This window comes from Mesocricetus auratus, unplaced genomic scaffold (genome assembly GCF_017639785.1).
Source record: "Mesocricetus auratus isolate SY011 unplaced genomic scaffold, BCM_Maur_2.0 Super-Scaffold_100004, whole genome shotgun sequence".
In the NCBI taxonomy this organism is placed as follows: domain Eukaryota; kingdom Metazoa; phylum Chordata; class Mammalia; order Rodentia; family Cricetidae; genus Mesocricetus; species Mesocricetus auratus.
The window spans coordinates 38,660,718-38,677,592 of record NW_024429189.1 but is presented as its reverse complement, the minus strand read 5'-3'; the positions used below and the strand labels follow the sequence as shown (position 1 = coordinate 38,677,592).

General features: G+C 45.5%; 1 protein-coding gene across 1 annotated transcript in view; it reads right to left on the bottom strand.

The window, feature by feature from the left end:
• Myo3b (myosin IIIB) overlaps positions 1-13,299 on the bottom strand; it is a 314,924-nt gene extending 301,625 nt beyond the window's left edge. The window contains exons 1-5 of the mRNA XM_005065170.4: positions 13,119-13,299; positions 11,915-12,049; positions 3,777-3,881; positions 3,416-3,515; positions 246-322 (exon numbers count right to left, since the gene is read on the bottom strand). Coding sequence (XP_005065227.1) covers positions 246-322; positions 3,416-3,515; positions 3,777-3,881; positions 11,915-12,049; positions 13,119-13,268 — 567 coding nt within the window. The 5' untranslated portion in view covers positions 13,269-13,299. The remainder of the gene's footprint in view (positions 1-245; positions 323-3,415; positions 3,516-3,776; positions 3,882-11,914; positions 12,050-13,118) is intronic.
• Between the last annotated feature and the right edge of the window lie 3,576 nt (positions 13,300-16,875).

The window sequence follows — 16,875 nt, the reverse complement described above, 5'->3', positions numbered from 1 at the left end:
CAAGACCCTCTCCCAGAGGGTCACCTTTTCCTAATGGCATGAAGACACCCTATGGGCTGGCTGTGATGTATCCCTGATTCTCTGAGGCTGTCTTGCCAGCATCCCTTACCCACGAGGATTTTAGAGTTCTATAAGGATAAAGGATTTTCTCCCTGAAAATTGTAGAGAGCCTGTAAATTGTCTTGCCTATAAAAAGGCACAACGCCAAATTCCTTGCCAAGTGCAAAAAGATAGTTCTGGCTTACCTCAGGGGCCATCCAGAATGGGGTCCCAACTGATGTGTTTCTCCGCAGACGTGTGCTTGTAAGTTGAGCAGAGACACCTATGGGGAAAGGGTATCAGAATTCAGCAGTGAGCATAGACAGAGGTTGGCAATGTTTTCTATAAGAGTTTAGATAATGTCTATTTTAGGTGTCATAGTCCTGGTCCCCAATTAATTGCTGCCATCGTGCTAAAGCAGCTACAGAAAACACATCAATGAATAAGTGTGGCCATACCTAAATAAGACTTCATTTATGGATGCCAAAATCTGAATCGAGTATGGTTTTCACATGTCATTATCTATTCTTTTGAGGTTTTAGCAGTCATTAAAAATACAAAAATCAAACTAAGCATGGTAGCACATGTCTGCAGTCTCAGGACTTGGGATCCTGCTGAAGTGGGCTACATAGTGAGTCTAAGGCCAGTTTGAGCCTCTATAACAAACTGGTCTCAAGTTATAATGACTATATATGTACACATACATAATTCTTAGTTTCATGGCTGCATAAAAATAGAAGTTTGGGCATATTTGTCCCATGAGCAGTACTTTGCCAACCCATGAATGAAGTTTTAGTCATTCTATCTAAATTATCAGAGCCCAGTGCTTCCCAATGAACACTCCTGTCCTTATAGCTGCAAATTTGGAACAGAAAGAAAAATATCAACAACTATGATCAACCCAAAATATCTTCCTATTATGTTTCCCAATTATTTCAGATGATTTCTTTAATAACTGCTTCATTTTTTGGAGGAGGAAGATTGACAAGCATTATCTATAATAGTGTATCAATGTAGACACAAAAAGATTCCAAGCCTTATCTAGCCTACAAGACTAGAAACTTGGCAGGAAAGCAATGCTTCTCAAATGGAAAAAGAAATTGACAGCATTATTATCTGAAGCTCAATGTTGAAGACGTGAATTTTAATATTATTCCAATGTCCTTTTATGACCTCTCCTCTCTGTACCATCAAATAAAGTGGAAGTAAATGCAGCCTGGAATAAGAGCCCAGAGACTCACCTTCCAGGCCAACTATGCTTTTACTAGTAGTATTGTGACTGCCTCGTCTTTGAGCCTCCGTTTTCCCATCTTCAAACTAGGATAATGGCAACAATCACACCTACCATATGTTCTTCCAAACCCAAATGTGAGAATAAGCATGTCATGTACTTTATAAATGTAATGTATTTTCTAAACTAAGCACAAATCTAGAAAATGAGGAATGTTGGCACTATTGCAAATGAAGACAAGAACTCAAGTCTAAATGCAGTATGATGTTTATCAATGGACACACCCTAGAGAATTTAAGTCCTGGATGATGTTCATAGGACCCCAGGCTGGTTCCTGGATTTGCCATTTTCATTCTCCCTATTAAAGAGCCTGGAAGGGCTCCCAGGCACCCCCCACACACACACACAAACACACTTGAGATAAGGACTCTGCTGTGTTGTCCAGACCGGTCTCAAACTCCAAGACTCAAGTGAGTCTCCCACCTCAGCCTTCCCAGTAGCTGGGACCATACACATGTCACAGTGCCCCAGGTAACCCCCACTTTGCCAAGTTCTCCATAACAATATAGTAAGCAAGCAATTACACATTTCCAGCTTGAATTTCTAGAAGTTTCTTACAGCAACTAAATCTTCAGGAAGTCTTTACTGGAAAGATTAGGAATATTTTCTCTCTTGAAGCTTACAAAGTTGGCATGTGGATAAACTGGTTTTAAGTCCTATTCTCATCCATCTAGGCTGTCTCCCTTGTGGCATATTAGGTGTGGAAAATATGTCGTACTGCAGCACATTGCTCCAGGTCTAGTATTCCTCCACTTTACAGGGGAGCACAGCCCCAGCAACTGGCTCCTCTGCCCGTTTTCCTTGGTTTGCATCTTAAAACACAGACCAACACACACACCTAAAGCAAATTTATTTTAAAAATATATTTGTATTCCTATGTGTGTCGGTGTTTTGTCTGTCTGTCTGTATGCACACCACATACCTAGGAGAAATTGTCGTGTTAGCTGGGATTGGAGTTACAGATGTGAGCCTCCAGATGGGTTCCAGGAGCAACAGATGCTCTTAACGACTGACCATCTCTCCATCCCCAACTTTATTGATTCTTAAATGACTTCTTCCCCACAAATAATTTACAGACACATTCTTCTTTTTAATCTTTTAGAATAATTTATTTGCTTATTTTTATTTTATATGCATTGATGTTTTGACTCCATGTATGTCTGTGTGAGTGTCGTATCTCCTGGAGCTAGAGTTTCAGACAGTTGTGAACTGCCATGCGGGTGCTGGGAATTGGACATGGGTTCTCTGGAAGAGCAGCCAGTGCTCTTAACCTCTGAGCCATCTCTCCAGCCCCTGCAGACACATTCTTATACTAAATTATTTCCTACAGTGAAATAATGGATATTAAAAACCACCAGTTTGTTTTCACTATGGTGACATTGGTAACGTTTTGAAGTGTTCTAAATGGTTTCTCAGTATTTGTAGCTAATCTTGAACTTATTTAGAAGAGTAAACCATTCCATACGCCAAAACAGAGGAAAATTAAATGGCTGGTTGGCTTAGGACTATCGAAACAGATTGCTAGGGAAAAGTCAACACTCTCTGGCCCCCGATGACAGCATCTACGTTTCCCGTGAATGTTTTCAGGTCAACATGCCTCACGTGTGGAGGCAGTAGTCAGAATTTCACATCTCTCAGGCCCAGAGGACCGGTTTACCTTCTGTGCACTGCAAATAAGTATGCCCAAGGCTAGAGAAAGTCATTTTAAAAACCAAACTGCTTTCTCTTTTCATATGCAAAAGAGAGATGAAAAATGTAAATTACAGACAATTGCCCTCAGGTGGGAAACTTTCACAGAAAACAAAAAACAAAGCCAAAAAAAAAAACCATTTTCTGTAAAGCTTCTCTTTTGCAACACTTTTATTTTTTATTTTTAATAACATTGCTTCGAAAGCTGAAAATAATTAGCAAAGAGCGTCTCCGAGGGCGATCCATCTGGAAAGCCCCCTACTCTCCAGCCTGTTTGCCTGCAAAGTCCCTGAGCCTGTGGTGCAGCAGAGAGGCCCCAGTCTTCAGAGACTGCAATAAATTGCCCCCTTTGGCTAAAACTGCACACATCAAGAAAACAAACGACACAGTCATTACCAAAGTCAACGAGCTTAACTCCTCCTTCTGCTGTCAGGAGAACGTTATTGCCCTTCACGTCTCGGTGGATGATTCGGTGACGGTGCAGATGCTGGAGGCCCTGCACGGAGTCCCAGCACCACCGCAGGAGAGAGAGAGAGAGAGAGAGAGAGAGAGAGAGAGAGAGAGAGAGAGAGAGAGAGAGAGAGAGAGAGAGAGAGAGAGAGAGAGAGAGAGAGAGAGATCGGAGCTGTCAGTAAACCAATTCAACAGTCCCATCAAGGCCCACATACGTTTCCCCAGATTGAATTCCCATTGTCAATGTGCAGTGAGGAGCCACGCTGTGCACAAATGTTCCCGCTTACACCGCGGACATTCTTACCAAGAGGGCCCCGTACAGAATGTAGGAGATCACAGCTTCATCCAACCGCTCGCCACGTCTCAGGAGGCCCTTGACAAGCTCAGTGACAGAGCCCCCGTTACACAGCTGGGAGAAGAGGTGGGGCACAGAAAGGGAGCCAGAGAACCCAAAGAAAAAGAAGAGACAAACACATTTAGAAGAAAAAAAATCTACTCATTACTGACAATGCGGTAAATTTGCAGATCACAAAACTCCAGACTAAAATCATTAAATTGCAAATTTCTATTAGACAACCAAATCAGGTTCTTTGTATATGTGTAGTCTTTATTCAAAGTAATGGTTTATGAGTGAACATGCCGATACCAAAGGCTGACTTTTTAATTGCCAAGTCAAACATAAAAGCACAAGTTATTACTTAGAAATTTGAAAGAGAAAGCGTATCTGTAACCATGGTAACTTACTGACTAGTTCTCACTTTATGTGGCTATTGTCTGGTTTGTTTGTTTTTTTTTAACATGCATTTTGAGGATGAAAAAGAAGCTAAAGAGGCAAGACGAATGCCCTTGATACCAGACGAGACAAATCTCAATAGTTTCAACCTCTCCTGTCTCCCTTGCTGGCTCTGCAAGCATTGGGGCTTGGCTGGTAACTCTTCTAAAACTGTCAGTGTTTGACAGGCCTAGGGTGTGCTTAGCTTTCTCTGGTCCAACTTGAGGCTTTAGGAGACTTTAAACCTCTCTATTTCTCCCTTTTCTGGGGAGCAAGCTCAGGGCTCTCATCCATGCCAGAAGCTACCCTTGAGCTTATGTAAAACCTTAGGATCCCTGAGGTGCTTTGTCTGAAATCAGTAGACTAGGGGGTGTGGGGTACTCCCCTGTTGGAGTGGACTGGCTTTCTTACATAATGAAACCGGAGGAAGGGCAGCTCAGCAGCTTGACTAAGGGAGACAATGACATATTAGGATCTATTCGACTCTAGTTATGAACAACTGCGGGATTTGATAAAGGGTGAGCATATGTTTCTGTTTGATATGGATGCCATCCCTGCTATCTATACATTTGGCAGATTTTTGTACAGTAACAATCAAATAGCCTGGAATGAAATGCCCATGCTTACAAGTATGTGACTAAAACTCTAATGGGAAATCGTTAAAATTAGCACAAAATTACTATCTGGAATTATTTTGCAGGGGCCCCTAAAACAATGAAATGTTTAAAGATGACCCTTTGGGTTTGAGACTATATCAAGCGACCTTGAGGTCAACAGTCTGCCAATATCAAGTTGAACTGACCACTCCACTCCATTGGCTCTCATGTCCCAGATTTTGAATTCCAATTCTATCTTCCTATAGTTTAGATGTTGAATGTCCCCCAAAGCTTAGCTGTTGAAAAGTTGGCATTATTGGATGATGCTATGACCTTTTGGAAGAGAGACCTTGTGGGAGGTTTTAGGTCATTGGGGCATGCTCCCATACATGTTTCCTGGCCATTAGATAAGCAGAGTTCCACTGCTGTCAGCACTCCCAGCAGAGGCCCCAACAACAGGCCTTCCTAGCCATGAACTGGACCCTCTGGCCTGACAGGTATTCTGTCACAGGTGGAAAGACTAACAGCACTGTCATCTGAAGAGCTCCGGATTCTTCTCTTTCTAGCTGTGTGTTACAAGACCCCAAAAGAACCAACAACATTCATCGTTCACCTTTCTGCTCCCAGTGGCTGCAATTAGACTGTTTACCACCTGTTTGCTCAATGCTGGCATGACACAGTCCCCAGCCTCAAAGTGCTCTTTGCCCAGAAATGGGCGCATGAATAACCGAGGATGCACTGTGAAGGGAGGGTGTGTCCAGGGAGGAGGGAGACCTCTGTTGAGGGAAGAAGAGAGGGGACAGCCTGAGAAATGCTTCCACAGGGGATAGCATTGCAGATATGGAATAGCATCTCGGGCAAAGGACAGGGGGCACCCTGTGCAAAGAAAGGGAGCATGAAAGACGAGAGGTGGCCTGTGTGTTTGAATTCTCTGCTCTTGGGGCCCAGGGAGGTGGTAGGGAAGCAGAGAGAGGGTGTTACCATTCTATACCATGTCTGCTTCCGTACACGAGGAGCATGAGTGGCTGGAGAGAAGCTGTGGACAGGAGGTCTCAGTGTTTAGCTTCACATTCTGGAGATATAATTTTGGCAGCAGATTGGCAGATGAACTGAGGACAAAAGCATCTAGCATGGGATATTCAGCAGGAAGGTTAGAGACACCCACGGGGAAAGGACTGGAAAGATAGCTTAGCTGGTGCCTTAGTCAGGGTTACTATTGCTGTGATGAAACACCATGACCAAAACAAGTTGGGGAGGAAAGGGTTTATTTGGCTTACACTTCCACAGCAGTGTTCATCATTGAAGGAAGTCGGGACAGGAACTCAAACAGGGCAGGATCCCGGAGACAGGAGCTGATGCAGAGGCCATGGAGGAATGCTGCTTACTGGCTTGTTCCTCATGGCTTGCTCAGCCTGCTTTCTTATAGAACCCAGGATCAGCAGCTCAGGGATGGCACCACTGACAATAGGTTGGGCCCTCCTCCACCAATCACTGATAAAGAAAATGCTCTACAGGCTTGCCTACAGCCTGATCTTATAGAGGTATTTTCTCACTCTGTTGACTCTAGCTTGTGTCAAGCCCACATAAAACTAGCAAGCACAGTTTGGAAAAGTTCTGGTCATACAAGCATGAGGGCTTAGGTCTAGATTCCCATTACCCACGTACAAAGCCAGAGAGGCAGTGTGTGTACATATAACCCCAGCACTGGGGAGATCAGAGGCAGGTGATTCCCTAGAGCTTTCTGGCCAGGTAGTCTTCCGGAACTGGTGAGCTCTGGGTTCAGTGAGAGATCCTGTCTCAAAGAATAAGATGGAGAGCTACTGAGAAAGATATTGACTTCTAACTTCCAAGCATCAGTTCACGTGTGTGCTCATGCTCGCATATACACCACATACACAAACAACAATCACCAAGGGAGGCAGGGCCCAAGTGGGAAGTGAAGGCACAGTCTACAGATACAAGGAACTGAAAGAAAGTACCCATGAAGCCTGGGCTCCCCTGCATGCAAAGCATGAAGCAGACTATTCCCCAGCCGGGCTCCCAACTCATGGGGACATGTGCCTTCTCCTATGGAAGGGGTGTGCTGAAATCCTACCAAGAGGACATTTCAATGCTGGGTGTTGACCCAAGCTAATGCAATACTGGAAATTCCCCCTGGAGACTCTTGGCAGTCTCTCTCTTTCTGAGTGTGACCAACTGTGTGACAAAGACCTCTTCAGCATGTTTTACTTAGGCAGCAAACTTGGAACCTTTCTTCATCACTTCAGAACTTAGGAAGGGATTAAAAGTAGCTATTTGTCAGCGGGATGAAAATTCAGCTACGAATTTAGAAAAAACAAAACAAAACACAAAGAGCTCTTACTCAGCGAGTGCCTTTTGTTGAGTAAATGTCAGAGTTAAGAGCTGTCTGACTTTCCAGAATTCACAGAAATGTAATTAAACCATTCAGGGTACATTAAAGGGAGCTGCCCTGTGAAGCTGACAAGTCCCCTAGCAAGGCTTTAAAAGAGTGGCCTGAGGGTTACAGAAAAAGACTGTGGTAACTCAGATATAAAAGAAGAGAAAACAGCTACACACTGACGATTGTCTAGAATGAAATGGACTGAGCCTTTTAAAAGCAAAACAAGAAATTATATTCAAATGCATCAAATAAAACAATCTCCTTAGAGATGTCAAAAAGCATATAAGCTTCCTGCCCCAGCCATGGGGATTGGCACGTAGCCCGTCCTTCCCACCCTCTCCGCCACCCATAAGATTCTAATATAGAGGTGTGACTCCACTCCACAGTCCCTCCCTACGCCCTAAGTGTTCAGAAAAGGAGGCAGCTGGGTACACCTAGAATTTAATGAGCACTTAGCTCCAAACTAAGAAAAATAGAAGATAGAATTTACATCCCGCGTCTCACTTTCAAAACATCATTGAATATTGACTCAATCACAGTGTGTGCATTCATCAGGACAGTCCTAACTTCAAACAACAAAATGTTCCTTGATCAATAAGCCATCAACTTTCCTCTGTGTTATTAAGGAGTGGTCCAGGCAACACAGTCACCAGACCTCTGTTCTAGCCTCAGTTCCAACAGTCAAGTATCTCCTATACCAGTACATTGATTTGGCACGGTGAGGTGGCAGAGTTAAGAAGACTTCTTTCAGTGCCTTGTGATCAGTAAGCTGTCAAAGTCTTTCAAGGGTGTGAGGTTCTACAAAGAGCACAAAACAGAGTCAGAATTACTTGCAGAGATGCTGTAGGAAGCATCCTGCCTACCTCTCCATCCGCCCCTCAGTGGTCCAGCTCAGTTTGCCACTCGAGTTGGGACAGATAATCTTTATTTTACTGAATACTAGACCAAGTCTCCAACTTGCAACTACACAAGTGAACACCATGTCTCTTGGGACCTGGGAGCTCCATTTCCAAGAGGCAGATGTTTACCCCTTGACAGGTGTTTGGACTGGAGGCTCCCAGCTCCCGTCTCCGTCTCCCCTGGGTGTGTGAGTGTGGTGGTGAGTGGGCAGGGTCACTCCCACCAGCCGTTGCTTAATTCTCTTGTCCTGAACACAGATAGCATGAGCCTGTGGATGTTGCTCTGCCTCTCAAAGCTCTTCCCGTCGGAAGTTGACCGTCCTTCATCTGACTGCAGCATGCCATCATTGCACTCTAGACTCTCCAGAGCAGCTACAGCATTCAGTGTTTAGGGCCAGTCCCCTCCTACCAACCCTTCTCCTCCACCAGAATCCTGCCCAGACCCCGATCTTCAACATGATAGATTTAATTCATGCTGCAATGTCAGTGGGTGAAAATGGCTTGCTGTTTAATACTTCCAGTGACAATAGGGACTAGACTGGACTTCTAGCAAAATTTCAATAGAGTATGTGTTCCCCCAACCTATCTTCCTCCTCTCCTCCTCCCTCCCTTTCTTCCTCCTCGCTCTTGCTTTAGCTCTGCAGACTCTGAATTTACACTTTGATCTCTAGTCAGGGTGGGGGAAGAGATTATTATTAAAGTCAATTATTTTACTTCATTTAAAAGAAAAGCTTTTGCTTTCTTTCACTTTGAATTTTTTCTTTATAGCCTTTTCATGGCACTCTAGACTATTTTTCAGAAGCTGAGCATTTGATCATGCTGAAATGATTGGTTTCTACCTGTCAAGGTTTTTGTTCTAAGAGGAGAAAAAGAAAGTTGCCTCAGTATGTATTAGATACCATTTCCAAATACTGGACTTCTCTCAAAGGTCTAATTTCATATTATATCTTATTTGGGTAAGAAAAAATGAGACATGGATCTTTTTTCATTTAATACTTACTTAAAGCAAATGCACATTGTCCAACGCATCATGCACAAGCGTATCCTCTACATGTCCTCTTGCTGCAGTAGGTGTCTACCAAGAAGGGAGCTTTGTTTGCCTCCAACTAACAAATCGGTAATGAGCTGCAGAGATGGCATTTTTATTTGCTTTTGTTTTTGGAGTTGTGGTGATTTGAGGAGCTTATTAATGACCTTTCTCTGCCCTCTAAAATCACCCCGTGGAATAGCTGCTCCCTGGCCATCTCATCGCATCCAGCAGGAGAAGAGCAAAGGCAATATAAACTTAATCTCAGTGCAATGGATGAGAAGAACAATTCTAAATGCATTGTAATTTTATGGGGAGGCAGTGGCACTTTGAGGGTATAAGGCTCAGTGGGAGGAAGTTGAGTCACTTGGGCTTGGCCTGTGATGGTGATGTCAGGATGCTGGCCTCTCTTCTTTCCTCCCTGATTTGTTTTCAAGCCACCATGAGGTAAACCATTTCCTCTTCAATTTGTGCCCATCATGATGCACTAATTCATCACAGGCCCAAACGTCACAGGATAGAAACATCTCTAGTCATAAGCCAAAACAGGCCTTTCCCTTTTAAAGTGGATTTGTCTCAGATGTTTTGTTATAGTAAAGGAGAGTTGACTGACACACATAGTTCAAGCCTGCCATGTACCTGATCATGGTCATGTTGTTCCCCTCTATGGTCCTCTGGCCATCCGTGGAATACCAAGAGACTGAAACTAAAGAAAATGGGGAGTTCTGCCACTGTCAGAGATCTAGTAATCCTTGTGTTTCTGAGACTTGTGGAGGCACTGGACACATCCGACTACCTAGCTGCCTGCTATAGACAGCCCATGCTGGGACGCAGAAGGTAGCATCCAAAGCCAGCAGCTTTGGCCACAGCAAAATGATAAATACCAGCATATCGCATGCTGAGGGATAAGTCTCTCAGTGTCTCTGAGTGGCCTCGTTACCTGCCTCTGGTCAATGGGGAAAAGCAAGAGGATATTTGGCCTGGAGCCATCAGCACACGGCTCAGGTCACAGCCTGACTCCTCCTCATTATTCAGTTTCCCTGGATGCACTGGGTGCACCCAAGGCCCTGTGTCTGCCATCTCACCTGGGCAGGAAGACCACTGGCTCATTAGCATCTCACCTGGGCAGGAAGACCACTGGCTCATTAGCATCTCACCTGGGCAGGAAGACCACTGGCTCATTAGCACCTTTGGCATGAGCGGCCTCCTGCTTGCCCGGCAGCACAAGGAAGCAGACCCTTGACAAACCTTGGAGAAGTCCTGAAGGCTTCAGTTCTCTCTGTCTGGACACAGAGATGTTTGGAGTAGAGTGGGGTGCAGAGAGAAGGGAATGAGTAAAAATGGAGACTTGTTCTGTCTGCATTTCCACGATGAAATTACAGTGAGGGACAGACCTCCGACAGAGCTAAAGATGAATACAGAGACTCACACAGTGCCATTCCTGAACAAAGCACCAGGGATACACAGTTTTGTGGCAAGATAAAAACGCAAGTCTTCTCAGGGTGGGGGTGAAGGGTAGGTGGTTAATGAAACCCAAGAGGTGATGGGAGAATGTACGTATGATTGAATATACCAACTAATGTCTCAAAGATGGTTCATAAAAATCAAAAACCCCTGCATTGCTAGATTGTGAGGAAGGCAGCTGATGTGACAGAAATATTGAGACCAGCTTCCTGCAGATGATCACACTTGGATATCATAATGAATTCTCCATCCACGGTTGCCATGGCAGCCAGTGCATATTGTCCCATTCTCAGGCTTTCCCAGACCCAAGAAGTCTGGGACAAGAGGCACCAGTGAAGGGAGGGTGGCTTATGGTCTTCCTTAAGGTGCCCACATGTGCCCTCATGCTCCTGTGTCATCCTGATGACCACAGGCAGGGAGGTGTGAGCTAGTTACAGGGGACTGGGTCCAGGACAAATCAGGGTGGGTCTGTGAGGATCAAGGAAATGACCTGTCCTGTTGTCCTTGTTCTCTTCAGAGTTGTGGGGAGTATGATTCAGGGGACGTGGTCTTCTGCCCCGGATGACATTCATTCCCATTAATAAAGGGGAGAGGAAGGGACGGTTGTGCACATGTCCCCTCTGCACAGCTGATGCTCCTGGGAATGTCCACAGCCCCCTTCTTCCTGGCACCTTTTACTAGGAATTGCCCCCCTCCACCGCAGGGGACTACCCTCCTGGAATCACTCTTCCTGGAGGTACGCTTGAGGACAATGGTGAACAGGCTCCCGGCTGTCCGTTTCTGTAGAGAATTAGCTGAGGCTGGGATCAGTCTCACTGCTGGTTAATGTCTCCTTACCCCGTTGCCTTCCTCACTCCTCTCCGCTAGTCTCTTCCAAGAACTCTCACAAACCTGCCATGCACAGTTCCCATCTCAGTTTTCAGGAACTGGTAAACATGAAAGCCCGATGCAAACGGCACAGGCATAGGGGCTATACTAAGTTAGAACACGAATTCTATAAAATGTTTCCAGTTTATAGAACAGAATAATATTTCCCAACTGGGTGGCTAGATCCACTCCGGGTTAGAAGGAAAGAGGGTTACGTTTCTTGAAGCAGATACAGAGAGAGGAAACCTCATTCACACACCTTGCTGTACGTACCGCAGCGTCTCACATCTGTTCAGGTATCTGGCGCACAGGAGGGATCTACTCCTCCAGTGTATACCTGGCCAATGCAGCACTCACTCGCCGCCGGCACTCAGCACTCTCTTCCATTCCACGATTACTCAACGGGAGCCTCTTACCTCCAGGACCAGCCACAGCTGTCCTCCCACACAGTGATCCACTCTGTAAAACATCCCATAAAACTTCACAACATTAGGATGATTGGGAAGAAACTGCAGAATGTTGTATTCAGCCTCGATCTCCTCATCCATATCCTGAAAGAGTTAAAAAATAGCCCACGTTTGATTTAGATGGGGATGAAAGGAAGGTACAGAAAGGACATTGTGATCAAGTCATCAATTAATAAAGCAAGCCGACGATGAGTTGGAGGTGTTTGTTTTTGTTTTGAAACATGATCTCACTACGTAGCTCAGGATGACCTCAAACTCATTGTGCACCCCATGCTGACCTCCAACTCAAAATCCCCCTAAGGCCTGTACCTGCCAAGGGCTGGAATTACAAGTGTGCACCACCATACTAGACTCTACTTACGTTAAAGCCATCATTGGCAGATATTAAAAATACCCAGGAGTAGCTATACTGATTCCAACTCCGACCCTTTGGTTATTATAAGCAATAACATTTCTCTATAATATTTTTCTTCAACTGCATTATTATAAATATCTTCTTATTGAAAAATGTCTGAATGTTCAGAGGTTTCCAGGGGCCCCCACAAGATACAACTTCACGGTGCAGACCAGTGCAAAGCATGGAGACCTCAGTGCTTTGAGAGAAAATGTCACCTCAGATGATTGAGTATCATGAGGCTGGTTCAATTTGTGACTTCCAGAAAGAATAGAGAGTGAAATATAGCTTTTTTTCCCAAAAGAATAATTTTTAACAGCCCAAAACACTAATGCTAAAACAGTAAGAAAACACGCAAGAAACCAAAGTCCAGGAAAGTCTTGTTTTTGTTTTTGTTTTTGTTGAGACAGGGTGTCTCTATGTAGCCCTGGCTGATCTGGAATTCACTTTGTAGACCAGGCTGGCCTCTCTGCCTGCCTCTGTGCCCCCCAACCCCTAGCCTATCTCTTCCCACCCCCCAGTCTCCCACTCTGCCTGTGGATACACTGCAATTAAAGATGTCTTCCACAATGCCCAGCAGGTCCAGCAAAATTTTAACTCTAAACCAAGTCCTTTCCTTAGGAGGCCTAACAAACCAGGATTCATTTTGAGATTTCCTGCCAGCATTCATGAAAATGATCCCTAAAATCGTGAAAAGAAATCGCAAACCCAATGTTTCAGAAACACCAGCCAGTGGTTACAAGTTCCTCCTGTACTCACACTGACAGGGTCCAGGATCTTCACAGCCGCTAGACTCCCATCTCTTTTGTTGGCTACCTTGTAGACCTTGCCGTAAGTGCCTTTACCAATCGTCTCTATGATCTCCCACGTGTCGATGGGGTCTGGAAGGGATTCTAGTCCAAGCATCATGGGGTTATAGTGAAATAATCCATACAGGTGTTTCCTGTTGAGAAATCGTATTATGAGCAGTGGCTCACTGGACTAAAACAGAAGTGATTCATTTCTTAGTCGGGAGCCTTGCTACTTCTTTTTTTTTTGTTTCCTCCTGTATTTTCGAGAAAGGAAAAGAATTCAAAAGCATCCGTAAGAAATGACAATAGCCAGGCACCTTTAATTCCAGCACTCAGGAGGCAGAGGCAGGAGGATCTCTGTGAGTTCTGAGACTAGCCTGGTCTACAAGAGCTAGTTCCAGGACATCCTCCAAGGCCATAGAGAAACCCTGTCTCAAAAAACAAAAGAAAAGAAAAAAAGAAATGACAATAGACGGCAGAATGAAGAAGTAGCAGGACTGCAACACATACCAAAAACATCAATATAAAGCTGGTTTAGGCGCTGTAAGAGAAAGGAGGGTGTTAAAGGGAGGCGCTGCCGTGTTTGAGCGGCTGTCTAGCTAAGTGGCGAGACTGGCGGCTGCCAGGGAAAGTGGCTGAAAGACAGCAAGTCTAAATGTCCCCACTCACAGCAAACTTGACCAGGGTTCCGGATGGTCGCTGGAAATGAATCCCCACACTCTGCGTGCAAGACCGCAGGTGCACATACCAGATGCTGATCTGTGGACAGCGCCTGCTGACCAGCCAAACCTGTGCCCCACCCATCCACACAGCAATCACCTCACATGCAAATCACACCGTGTTGCTGGCCTCAAGGAGAGGTTTCAGAGTTCAGTAAGCCAAAATCTACAACTGATGCCATGAGAAAGTTCACTCCTGATCAGGTGCCCTCAGGCTGGAAGGAATGTCTTAACCTAGGTTTGCTTCTAGACCCCACAAAAGCAACCAGGGTTCCACCAGCAAGGACCATTGCACCAAATTCCCACCCCCAGATTTCAGCCTTGTGGTGAGTATTCCAATTTGCACTTCTCTCTTCTAGATAATTCTCCCAGTGCAAACCCTGTGACTTGGCATGAGATTTTTTTTCCTTCTGTCCTGATATTTGGGATCATTTCAAGAATATTGAAGCTGAGAATGGTGACACATTCCTATATTCCAGCACTCAGGAGGCAAAGGGAGAAGGACCACCATGCTGAGTTCAGTCCTGAGCTACAGAGTGAGTTCCAGGGCAGTGTCACCTCCCCAACCTACGCACAGCACGTGTGTGTGTGTGTGTGTGTGTGTGTGTGTGTGTGTGTGTGTGTGTGTGTGTTTATCACGTGTATCAAGTTATATCTGTGATAGTTGATCATCACTGTCAATTTGACCGGGTTTAGAATCACCATGGAAACATGCCTCTGGGTGTATGTTAGTGTTTCCAGAAACGTTTAACTGAACTCTGAAAAAAGATAAAGGAGACTGAGCACCAGTGTTCCTCTCTCTCTCAGCATCCGGACTGTGGATGCCATGTGCCAGCCGCCCCAAACTCCAGCTGCTATGATTCCAGACTGAAAGGAAAAGTATTGGCTCAGGACCCTCAAGACTAAGCTCTAGGCTAAAAGGAGATGTGTTTGCCCCAGAGGGACAGAGGGCAGGGACAAGAGACAAAGACAGGAGATAGAGGAAGAAAGGGAAGAGAACAAAGGAGAGGGGAGGAGGGGCAAGAGAGAGGGGTAAGGGCCATTTGCCCCCTTGAGGGAGCAGGACACAGAACTGTCTCCCATAGGCAAATGGAGGTTTTTAAAGGTAAAGGGTAACCCCATGTTAGGATGAAGTGCTTTAACTGGGCATGTTAATTAGGTGAGCCAAAGGGGGCTGTTGATTGCTGGACTTCAATACTTTGGTTGTTGGACCTTAGCAGTCAGCCTCAGGAGGAGGAAGTGGTCAAAAAGGGAGCAGACCTTGGTGTCCAGCCTTAGGAATGTAATCTAACAGTTTTTTTTAGCAAGGCAGAGGGAATGGGGGAGAAGGGCAAGGCCTGTCAAAGCCATTCTTGCTATACTCGGGACCGCCAGAGTCCCTTCACCATCACAGAGGATTGAATTCCAGCTTAAACCTCGAGACAAACCAACACTTCCTTTTGTCCTTCAGGTATTTTGTCACATCATTGAGAAGAGTAACTAAAGCAGAAACCATGACCAAAAACCCACACAAAACCAAATCCAAGTCCTGTTCTCCGGTGTGCCTGCCGCCAGTGCTGTGAGGGCCCGGCCAAGCCAAAAGTCCAGCTGGTTGGGCAAGTCCAGCCTCTGAACACTGCTTTCAAGGTTTGGAGGGGTCGGAACCTCTCCTCCCAACCAGCACTTCAAAAATCAGTCTTCCTCACTAACTCTTCCAATGTCTGTCACCTCATTTGAGGCATCTCCACACCTTTTGTGCTGTTAGCTACTAAATACTGCTAAATTACTCCCTTTTCTCTCTTGAACATTTTAAAGAGACACTCAATAACAGTTTCCCAAGTGCAGAAAACAGTACCACCCACTGCATATCAAAGTGAACCAATTATAGTAGAAGCAGAAGAGAAGTATTCAAGTCCAGCCAGGTACCACTGCTGCTGGGCTCCAGGGTAACGGTGATCTTTTGTAAAACTTGCAACCACCCAGGGATGGAGGGGAAGTCAAGCCTGGCACAGACCAAGTAGCAGATAGGAACACAGTGGGCTGTGACCCCGCCAGCAATCCATTCCCTCCACCTGGGCCCTTCTACTGAAGGTCCCACGTGCTCCTCCACACAGCACGGCCAGCACATTCCACATTCAGACTCCCACAACAACCCCCAAGCCTCCCACCCCCGACAGCATTCTCTAGCCAGACTTCCACACGAGCAAGAAATGAGCCAAGCTGGGCTTGGCCAGACGGGCTGAGGAGACACCTAGACCAGAGTCCGTCAGCCATCATCTTCCACAATCAGGGCATTGCTTCCCACTTCACCTGAGCTAGTCTAGAGCCTCTCACAGGCATGACCAAGGACTTGCCTTCTAGGTGACTCCAGATCCTGACAAGGTGTCAATCATGCTAACCTCTCAGGTAGCCCATTCCATGTACTGAGTCCTGCACTGCGTACAAAGGAGACCATGGACTGAGAACAGCATCCATCTCTCTCTGCTTCCTAACTGCAAATGTAATGTGACCAGCTGCCCCACGTTCTGCTACCATGGGATTGTACCTGCAAACTCCGACCAAAATAAACCCTTCCATGTGGCAATATATTGTTTATAATATAATGAAGCCACTGAAGATCAGAATTCAAAGCCAGCCACTGCCATAGAAGCTGGGAAATGGTGGCAGACTTTAATCCCAGGACTCAGGAGACAGAGGCAGATGAATCTCTGTGATCTCAAGGCCACCCAGGGCTACTACATAAGAGTGAATCAGTCTAAAAGAGAAACCGAGCTCACACCTTAATCCAAGCAATAGAGAGATATATAAGATAGAAGCAGGGCACTCAGTCTCTGGCAATTAGTCTCCAGCCACGTCGAAGTCAGGATCACCCTAGCCCTGGTAGAGGTAAGAGCTCTCTGGTGGCTTGGCTGCTTTGTTTCACTGATCTTCAGCTTGGACTCCAATGTCTGTCTCTGTTTTATTATTATTATTATTATTATTATTATTATCATTGTGTTACACCTCCATCCTTAAGTGGCTTTGTCA